Source organism: Nannobrachium achirus (genome assembly GCF_963921795.1).
Source record: "Nannobrachium achirus genome assembly, chromosome: 5".
Lineage (NCBI taxonomy): Eukaryota > Metazoa > Chordata > Actinopteri > Myctophiformes > Myctophidae > Nannobrachium > Nannobrachium achirus.
The window spans coordinates 25,238,879-25,250,234 of NC_137814.1; the positions used below are offsets into that span (position 1 = coordinate 25,238,879).

Sequence of the window (11,356 nt, forward strand, 5' to 3'; positions counted from 1 at the left end):
AGTCACAATAATATGACTTTGACACACACAAAAATGGCAAAGTGAACATTTCTGTTGGATTACCTACAGTATCTCAAGAAAATTCCCAGTTGAAGATGAATTTCATATCAAACTGAAATGAATGACATCCATCGGCTTTGTTGAAAATATGATGATATGCTTTGGAAAATGGTCAGCAGTAATGTCTAGGGATGGAGCTCGAAACAATGGTAGCTCGATAACCCGATAACAGATTTATTGAGTAACGGGTAGCAATAAGCGTTGGGCTTATCAAGCTTGTTATCGAGCATAGTGGCCCATGATGTCATGTTTAAACAATCAAGACCAAGAGGCGATCAAGAAATGATCACAGTACTTACAGTGTTAAATGGCTTTATACATAATATAAAGCCATTTAACACTTTTTGCACATTAATGAAAGGTTGTTTTAATGATATCAATGATAATATTTGTTAATTTTGTCAATTGTCATCTTCATAGATGACAATTGACTCACAACTCACAGTCACACTCACAACAACTGGTCAATAAAATGGATTCCAGTTATGTTCAGAATTTGTCATCTCACATCTTTCCACAAAATATTATAAAACGCTCAATAAAAACCAAACATAAAATAAAAAAAAACAAGCTCCATCCCTAGTAATGTCCAGTCAGTGTAAGTAGTAAGTGTGAGCTGTAGTCAGTGGGCTTAACTGTGGCCTAACATGCTTTAAATACTCTTATCTAGCAAGTATGATTTGAAGCTACTGTATATCATGTTGATTTAACACTTCCCTGTATTTTAGTTGGATACATGCTGTATTTTAACTTGCCGTGCTTTGAAGTGATATTAACCATGCTGGCTGGTTAACAATATAGATATGTAAGACTACTGTATATCACCTTACATCTCCCTACCTTTGTGCTGTCACAGATGACATCTGCCACACCCCCTTCCTCTCGTAGCTCCTCCCCCCAGAAGGTTTGCCACTCACAGACACAGACGGACATTCTGAAGCCACTGCTGGGCGGCGGCTCTTCCGGTGGCGGCGGAACTCTGAGGAAGAGGAGGCGTGTCCTGTCCAAAGATGGGCGGAGCAACGTGCGCATCGAGCACATCAGCGGAAGGAGCGCGCTGTACATGCGTGACCTGTGGACCACCTTCCTGGACATGCAGTGGCGCTACAAGTTCTTCCTGTTCACCCTCACCTTCACTGGAACCTGGTTCCTGTTCGGGATGCTCTGGTACCTGGTCGCGCTGGTCCATGGAGACCTGCTGGGTGAGAGACACAGAGGATAGAGGGGATTTCGTTATTATGCTTTCTTTTGTTTAATTTAATCCCAATTCTGTTGTTATAACAAAATCTCCCAATCCCCATTTGCAGGCACGTGCACACATAGTCAAAGGGGGCTTGAGCCTGCCCTTTTAGCTGTCTGTAAAAAAAGTGCCCTCTCCAGACCATGAATACAGTTTTTACCATGGTGAAAGAAATGCAGATGTCCTCTTTCCATGCCATACACGAAGGCAGCATTCAAGAGAATTGCCTTGTCCAAACTCTCCTGAACTTGAATGCAGCATCTTATGTTGAAAGAATTGCCCTCTCTGTGTAGATATCCATGCTGTACTCCACGTGCTGCAACGTGTTGTGAGCTTGGAGGAGCTTGGAGGTCTGCTATTTTCGATATTTTCACCAAAAGGCCCTTTTAGAAATTTCAGCCCCTGCCTCTCAAACATTCTCTGCACGTCCCTGCCCAAGTGTACACTGTCAACCGCTTTTCTCATCCGACAGTGAGAGGTTTCACAGGGAGGGAGTAAAACACACTATTCCTCCCCGTTGTCCCAACCTGTAGAAGTTTGTAGTGCAGTGACATAGATAGATCAATGTTGTTTGTCGGAGCGTAGCGCCCGGCCAAGCCGGAAGCATACACATGAGTATGTAGATGCCGCATTGGCCACACAGGGGTCTTAAGTCATGGTCGCCACCATTTTGACAAGGGATACCTGTGCCATAACTCCACTGCTATCTAACCATTACTACATAAGTGAGATAAGGTGTTCTGTTATGAAAACCTGTATCCCTGTATCATAACATAACTACATATCTGACATTAACATACCAAACCCATTGAAAATTCAGTTGAGAATTCAACGAGTTATGATAGTTTTAATTGCGGAGAGACCTTCTGCTTACATGGGGCATATATGCATTAGGAGTAGACACGGCTTGTCATTGTCCATGTGGTGGCAGCGTTGAAGCATCGCTCCAATGAACAGCAGGGTCCAAGGAGGTACAGTATCTATGTGTACAGTAACAGTATATCTGTGAGCTGGAGGCACTGTGAAAACACTCGTTTTTTATGGTGGTAGGCATGAGCTTTACCCCTGCACCACCCGGATGCCCAGAGGGTTTTTTAAACAATAGTTGCTTGTCTTATTCATTAAAAAGTGCAATGCTTTTAATGACAAATTGTAGACCAAGTATTAGATAACAGACAGTTAACTAAAGTAAATGCAATGTTGCATTTAGTGTTTTGTTAAATCAACGTGGTGTTTGTCTTTAAAGACCACAATACATTTACCCATTTCTGCAGACCAGACTAAACACCAGCTATTATTATAATGAGACATATAAAAGATCTAACAAAAAACCTAGCTTCGGGGAACTAGGAATAATTTGACTGAGGTTAGGGTTAGGATTAGGGTTAGGTTTAGGCATAGTTTTACTGAGGTTAGGGTTAGGGTTAGGGTTAGGTTTAGGCATAGTAGCATTCACCAGGTTAGCATTCACCAGCGTTGGACTAATGGGAACAATGGAGGAACAATAGCCCCGTATACATGCACACTTCTAATCGTATTAAAAACAAGATTTTAGATAAACCCGATCTAATTCTGCATGTATACACCTAAATAAACCCGATCAAAACCAACACGATTTAAATTCTGATCGGATGCAGAGGGGTGGTCTAAACTATTTTACGACCCGATCAAAAGGAAAATCCTTCCATGTATACACCTAACCCGATTAGAATGTGACATGTTCTTTCACCGAAGCACATGAAGCATATTGCTGATGAGCGCGACAGAGACAGATAGGGGAGAGACACGCGCGCGCACACACACAGACACACACACACACACACACACACACACACGACGCAAAAAAATCACGAGAGAGAGAGAGAGAGAGAGAGAGAGAGGTTAACACACCGACCCAAAAACTTCACGAGCGCAAACTCACTAAATGGACCTGTACTGTAGGCCTACGTGTGGTGTGTGAGTGTGAGAGAGAGAGAGAGAGAAAGAGAAAGAATCTAGCGCAACTGGATGTTACCCTGTCCCGTTCATCTATCCTCCTGTCGAGTCCAGGCTGTGCGTCTTTTACCAGGTCAGATTGACCTGGCCACTAACTAATTGTCTTCTTGGGATCATAAATAACCTAAGAAACCACCAGCAAAATATCCTTTATCCTATATCCTTCATCAGATAAATAGCCTAAGGGGACTGGGTTAAGGGGATATAAGAGTCGATTTTAAAAGTATTTAACTACTACACAGACTTTTTGTTTATTATCGTGAATGCACTTGTCCATGAAGCATTATGTTGATGGGCCGTTGGGCGCAAATATGGATTGTGACGTGATGATGATTATAATAATGATAGGCCTACATGTATACTGGTGGAAAAAGTACTCACATTTTGTACTTAAGTAAAAGTATCAATACTGCAATGTAGATGTACTCTGTTACAATTAAAAGTCTGGAATTTAAAATGTAGGCCTACTTGAGTAAAAGTACGAAAGTATTGGCATCAAAATGTATTTAAAGTACCAAAAGTAAAAGTAAAAAATGTTTGAAAATAGCAGATCTACAAGCTCACGTGTCACATCGCGACGCGTTGTGAGCTTGTAGATCGGCTATTTTTAAATAGCTAAGGTATAGATTAGGGCTAAAGTGCATTAATGTATGTTTAATATAATATAATAATTTATATCTGCAAAGTAACTAGTAACTAAAGTTTTCAAATAATTGTAGTGGAGTAAAAGTACAATATTTGGATCCGAGATGTAGTGGAATAGAAGTAAAAGTAGGACTACTGAAAACTGGAAATACTCAAGTAAAGTACAAATACCTCAAAACTGTACTTAAGTACAGTACTTAAGTAAATGTACTTAGTTACTTTACACCACACATCCCCAATAATCTAATTAAAAGAGCATTGCAGCTTTTTTTCTCTTTGGTGGGGCTGTGCATTTGCATTAGGCTCCATTATTATTACTATTATTATTAATGGATACAGGGAAATGCGATCACAACACGATTTAAAAGCGGGCACATGTAAACACCAGATCGGATTGATCTCACCCCATGTAAACACTTGATCCAATACCTTCAATCGGGTTTATTTAGATCAGATTGGAATGAAGCTGTCATGTATACGCAGCTACTGAGACGTGGGACCAATGCAGTCAAATGCTCTACCACTGAGACATGGGCTTCTTCCAGGGACTGCCCATAAGGTGAACTAAAACAATCGCTCCAACCCCAATTTTACTGGTACCTCAAACAAACATACATACCAGTATGGCAAAACAGCATGGGGAACGGCAATTCACCGTGGTAGTCAGATGGGGGCAGCAATGCATAGTTCAGTTGATTTTGGGTAGATGGATGGGTGGATCACTGAGAGGAGTTAGTTGAATGGAGAGAGAGAGTTACAGTGTGTGTGTGTGTGTGTGTGTGTGTGTGTGTGTGTGTGTGTGTGTGTGTGTGTGTGTGTGTGATGAGAGAAAACACAAGATAGAACAGGAAAGAGACAGTTTAGCAGGTGCACATACAGTATGGTGGGTTGTAAAATATATGCTGCACATTTTACTTGCTCATTACAATAAACTTGTTAACTGCAGTTAAGTATAATATATTCAGTCAGATAGACAGTGTAGTCTAACTGATGAAATAAAAGTCTTTCTTGGAGCTTATGATACCCCCCCCCCCCCCATCACCCACCCTCCTCTCTGTTTAATTTCAGTGAAAAAAACCCCACCCAAACGTGTGTGTGTGTGTGTGTGTGTGTGTGTGTGTGTGTGTGTGTGTGTGTGTGTGTGTGTGTGAAATGAGTCTTGTTCTATGCGGTATAACTGAAGGAATACCGCAGTGTTTCCACACCATTGAACTACATCTACACCTTCATCACTCTAGCTTTGACTTGGGGAATTCCACCCACCTACAGTACTGTGACTTTTGAGCATAACTTTCCCCTTCTACCCTGTCTCCTGCGCAAGTGCTGAAATGTTTTGCCTTTGAGCAAATAGAGCCTGCCTGCTTGCTCAGGGGATAAATTGAATCTTGACCTTCAGGTCAAACTTCATAACCTTTGACACAATCTAAATGTCTCAATAGAGAAGCAGGGTTACAAAATACCACCACCCCAATTGTATTTATATTGTATTAACATGCTGTCTACCGTACAGATTGGACAGAATTCAAAAGTATTCATTAGAAAATAGTTACACAGTGGCGCTGTAACTTAACGTAACTTTGCTTTCCTCCCAGAGTTCGACCCTCCCTCCAACCACACACCATGTGTGATGCAGATGCAGACCCTGACAGGGGCCTTCCTGTTCTCCCTGGAGACCCAGACCACCATCGGCTACGGCTTCCGCTGCATCACGGAGGAGTGTCCCGCTGCCATCATCCTCCTCATCATCCAGCTGGTCATCACCATGCTGTTGGAGATCTTCATCACTGGGACCTTCTTGGCCAAGGTGGGCAGAAGCAAAATACTGGTGTGGTGTGACACCCCTGAAATTAATTTGTATCATGAATCTTTCATGCATAATTCAGTGGTACTCAACAACGGTTCCAGGAACAATGAGCTCTGTTAGTATTTCTTTCTACAGATGATCTGTATTCATTTCACATCCCGACTCTTAACTCATTTGCTGCGATGGCCGTGAATCCCGTAAAAATCCCGCTGTACGTCCCTGCCACGCCCGTGAATCCCGCCAATGTGCTTTTAAATTATGTAATGCTAAATTAGACTCTCCCACAGCTCCTCAAAAAGTTTTAGCCTTCTATCTTATAAGGAAACCAAAATATCACACATCAAAGTGAGTGTGTTTGAAAACAAGAGTGTAATAAATGTATAAATCTCAATAAAATCAACAGAGAAGGAACAGTGCTGGCAACCGCTGCAGCCTCCAGCACACAGAATGCGTCTTTTTTTTTCCAGGCTCTTTTTTTTTTTTTTTTTTTTTTTTTTTTTCCTCACTCCAACATGCATCCATTCACACACACCCCCATTCCAACACCAATGCCCTTGCCCTACAATGGAAGTGTTGCCAGAAGTCAATCTGAATGGCACCATGTAGGAAGCCCCCCAAGCGGAGGCTAGCCAGCCTAGCCTATAGCAACAACTAAACAGTTCAGCTCGATGAGACCGTTCTTCATAAATCAAACAAAATCCCGTGACATTTTCACTTCAAAAACCATAATCTGCTATGGGCCTCCACAACCCACAGCTTCATAACCCCACACACCACACTATTGTCCAGATTTGCAGCCAACTAGAGAGAGTTGGAAGCATCTCTGCCTCATGACTGCCTGAACCAAAATAAACCATCACAACAAATAGATAACACATCTGCACCTCACCTCACGTCAGCGGGGGTCCCCTCGACTACATCCCGATCACAAGGCACTGCTCGCGGCAGAGTATATGTCCCCCCGTGTCCTGGACTCCTGGTCAAGCAACCATGTCGTGTCCGGAGGCTGATTTGACCACAAACAACATCTCTATTCGCGTCGGTAAAACTTATAAGACATCCTCGTCGAGCGTTAGCCTTGTCTTCTCCGTGTCTGCACGCTAACAGATGGATCCCACCGGGAACAGTGGAGTAAGCAATCGCGACGATTCATTGAAAGTAAGTTGCTTTGTTTTCATCCAAAGTTTCTGTGCTTCCCGTGTCGGTGTCCCGTTCCCTGCACGCAACGTGCAGACTGAAAAGAAAGTGAATATCGATCCATCGTGGCGCTCCTGCATCTCCCCCTGAGTGTGATCAGCTGCAGCATGTGTATCGCACACAGCATTGTAATGTTGTAATGCGTTCTTCTTGATGTGATCAATAACTCTATGCTTGTGATCCGTTCTAATATCCGGTTATTTACACAATCACATACATAAACGTTTCCGCATCCGGTATAGAAACGGACCTGATCAGCAACTACATATGGCAACTGTACAGGGGCGTCAATTGGGTATGGCAGGGGTATGCAGCTGCCATGCCTTGGCTACAGGGGGAAATAATGAAATGTACTTTTCATTGTGCCTGTTGCTAAGGTATGGCAACATGTCATGTTGCCATACCTTACCTTTTTCTGAACTGACGCCACTGCAACTGCACACTAACGGATCCCAACAGATTCAATTCGGTGGAGCTTTATTGACATGAGAAAACGCAAGTGGTTTGTACTCGCCAAAGCAAGTGTCACAAATAAAATAAAAACATTTGAAAATGGGTAACATAATACAGTTGGAGGGGGTACCATTCCCACCTGCTTAGCAATATATATTTATATACATATATATAGATCTGCTATTATGTACATGTATGTGTATAGCCTACAGTATAGTTAGTGTGAGTGTGTGTGTGTGTGTGTGTGTGTGTGTGTGTGCGTGTGTGTGTGTGTGTGTGTGTGTGTGCATGTGTGTGTGAGGAGGTACTGCAGACCATCGTGGGCCAGTCCAATATAAAAAGCGTATTTCTCTTTGTGTGAAGTAAGACGCCCTAAGGGCAAGATGTGGCCTATTACAGCACTATTACACAATTCCAGTTATACACAATTACACTTATTACACTAGTACACTCATCTGATAAGTGCCTGAAGCCATAAAGACAGATATCAAGTGAGTTATTTCCTTGAAAAGAGAACATTCACAAAAACTTAAATAACTCCTTTTCATTTGATTTTCAAGCTCGGAAAATCAAAAAACAAGGTTTTTGAAATGGCTATAACTATAGAATGGTACATCGTAAATGCAAGATTATATTTTTTTCGTGAAACTACAGCTTGTCCTCTTCCATTTCCAGTAATGTATGACATGGTCGTGCAAAAAAAGAATTTAGGAAAAATCTAAATATAAAAAAAAATATTCATTATACAAAATGGCAGTAAAGCCATACAGTGCAATGTTAAAATGGCAGCAAATGAGTTAATTAGTCTGAAATGTCTCTTTTTGTAATGTCAAGTAGGTTTTGCGGAATGTCTGCCACTCTGGCGGACAAACTTGATAAAATGCAATGTTCATAGTTATATTTATGAATAGGAACCATCATAATGTTGGACTCATTGTTTTAGCATAGGGTACATTTATATTTTAGTAGAAGAGGAATGAACCGGTCCCTCTAACTGTTTGGGGCTAAAGTACCCGAGACACTGAACGATATATTTTGTGGTCAACATGAGTTGTCTGATAGTTTGAATTATTTCCATTTTATTTGATTGTTTTCCTCATACTGACTGGGATATATTTACTCGGCTATAGGTTGCTCGTCCAAAGAAGCGAGGTGAGACGGTGAAGTTCAGCCAGCATGCTGTGGTGTCCACACAGGAAGGACGGCCCTGCCTCATGATCAGAGTGGCTAACATGCGCAAGAGCCTGTTGCTGGGGTGTCAGGTAAAGACGGCTTTGTGTGTGTGTGTGTGTGTGTGTGTGTGTGTGTGTGTGTGTGTGTGTGTGTGTGTGCGTGCGTGCGTGCGTGCGTGCGTGCGTGTGTGGTGAGTGTGGGTAGGTGTGGAGTCTTATTCCTGTAACTGTTGGCCCAACAGCATGTGCAAGTCGTGCATTATTAGTGCATGTGTGTACGTATATGTTCTGTTTGTCACGTACACAGTGTCTCAGTCACATAGACTGAGTTGCCTTTGAACCTGGCAGATGGCCTTATATAGATATTTTTCTTTTGTCATCTTTCTGTTTCCTTTTTTTTTTTTTATCTATGCGCTGACCACAAACGTTCACGTCCTGTTCTGCAGAAGCAGGGTTTAATCTATGAAGACTACAGGAAAGAGACATGCATGGGGAGGCATATGGCCTCTATGAAATTCCTGCCCTGGTGTTATCCCCAGTTATCACTATTATCATTATTATCTTTTTATTACATTTTTCAGTGGGTTACGTTTAGGGTTATGGCAATTACATATATCATGACATAGGCTATTGTTTTTCCTGAGCAATGAATCATATTATTTTACTCATTTAATTGATTAAAAATATGCGTGAAGCATGCAATATTATTTACCGCCTCCAGATAATGACTCAGTATGGAATAATATCTATACATACAGGCACACACAGAGGTTCATTTTGAGAACTGAAACTCTAAAGTATATGTTTAAACCGGTATAGCCACATAGATCTCTTGACCCATGAATGGAGAGTGTGCAGAGTTAACAATTACAAACCATGTAGGCAAGAAAAGTCTTCTTAACAAAATCCAATTTCTACCAGGAATGTATCCGTTTGGAATAAATATGTATGTTCTGATAATATTTTGTAATTGTGCATGTATGCCAATTGGACTCACACCAAGTCCACTTAAATCATGGAGCCCAGGTAGCAATTCTAGCACTGTGTCTTTAATTATGAGGAAGAAATGTGTATGATCTGGTGCTGACGGTGACAGTGGATGATTATTATACCTATTCTAACAACCTGTGGTCTGTAGTTGAGGAAGTTGTGAATCCGTTTACCAGAAATCTAACAGGAAGTTCTTGCTTCAGAGGAAGGGTTGCAAATTGCCATAGAAAGCAATGGCATTCAGGCCTATGTTTGGTCATATAGACATAGTAGTGGAGTGGTAGGTCTGGATCTGATTATTTGACTCAGGTTGACTTGCACAACCCATCAGGCTGATCACATAAAGTTACTAATGTTGTTACTACTCGTAGTGAGCCTAGAGTGAACCGCTACTCTCTACCCTCCAGGTGACAGGGAAACTGCTCCAGACATCCCTGACCAAGGAGGGGGAGACAGTGCGTCTGGATCAGAGGAACGTTCCCTTCCAGGTGGACACGTCAAGTGACAGCCCCTTCCTCATTCTGCCCCTCACCTTCTACCACCTCATCGATGACACCAGTCCCCTAAGGGCCTGGGCTGCTAAGGGTAAGGGTGGATTGTGGTTGGGATATGGAGGGTCCTCAACTCTCCCATCCTTCCCTATTTTCTTTAACACCTCGAACGACGGGGCTTTAAAGATGGCAATGTCAGTCTGTCAGTCAGTTGGGTTTGAACGTCCATCCAATACTTTGTAACAAATACATCTGCAACTTGTTCGGTCAGTCCAGACCACTGCAATTCCTTGCAACTAGTTGCATTGGTGTTGACTGGCCTCAACATCTTTCATGAAAACAGAAGTACATCTTGTGTAAGTAAAGCGCACCCCAAATGACCTTCCTTCCATCTCTCTCTCTCTCTCTCTTCCCTTGTCCTCTGTTCTGTCCGTCCTCCCCTCCCATCTCTCCCAGGAGGCGGGTGGTCAGACCCAGAGCTGGCCGACTTTGAGCTGCTGGTGATCCTGAGCGCCACGGTGGAGCCCACCTCCGCCACCTGCCAGGTGCGCACCTCCTACCTGCCCGACGAGATCCTGTGGGGCTACGAGTTCCCGCCCGTCGTCTCCCTCTCGCTGTCGGGCAAGTACGTGGCCGACTTCGCCTTCTTCGACAAGGTGGTCAAGACGCGGACAACACCTGTCTTCATAGCGTCCACCGGTGGCACTGCCCCCCAGCAGCACGGGTACCAGCAGCAGGGCAACGGCAGTGGGGTGACGCCAGACAGCGGAGACCCAGAGAAGATCCGCCTGGAGCAGAGCTACCGGGAGACAGGAGAGGAGCGCAGCCGTGCCAGAGACAGCAACCCGCTCAGTGTGCGCATCAGTAATGTGTGATAAGACAGCAACTCGCTCAGTGTGTGCATCAGTAATGTGTGATGGAGCAGGAGCTGACAGCGACATGCTCATACTGTACATTTATGTTGTATAGTTTTTACCTTGTTTTGTCTTGCATTATGACTTGACAAGGGAAAATACTTCACTCACTGCCTTTTGCTACTGAGTTTGTGTGTGGGTGGCTGCACAGTCAAAACACACGCACGCACGCACACATGCACGCATGCACGCACGCACGCACGCACGCATGCACACACACATAGGCTACACACATACCGGTACAAGCGCATGCTCACACATGAATTCTACAGTAAGTGCATGCATACAGTATACGGATGGACACACACACACACACACACACACACACACACACACACACACACACACACACACACACACACACACACACACACACACACACACACACTGTGTGC

The 11,356-nt window shown here is 43.2% G+C and overlaps 1 protein-coding gene across 1 annotated transcript in view; it reads left to right on the plus strand.

Moving 5' to 3' along the window:
• The window catches only part of LOC308284671 (ATP-sensitive inward rectifier potassium channel 10-like), a gene marked incomplete at both ends in the record, with an annotated part of 12,373 nt that extends 1,451 nt beyond the window's left edge, over positions 1–10,922 (plus strand). The window contains 5 exons of the mRNA XM_080725372.1: positions 917–1,262; positions 5,533–5,744; positions 8,525–8,656; positions 9,964–10,141; positions 10,504–10,922. Coding sequence (XP_080581498.1) covers positions 917–1,262; positions 5,533–5,744; positions 8,525–8,656; positions 9,964–10,141; positions 10,504–10,922 — 1,287 coding nt within the window. The remainder of the gene's footprint in view (positions 1–916; positions 1,263–5,532; positions 5,745–8,524; positions 8,657–9,963; positions 10,142–10,503) is intronic.
• Between the last annotated feature and the right edge of the window lie 434 nt (positions 10,923–11,356).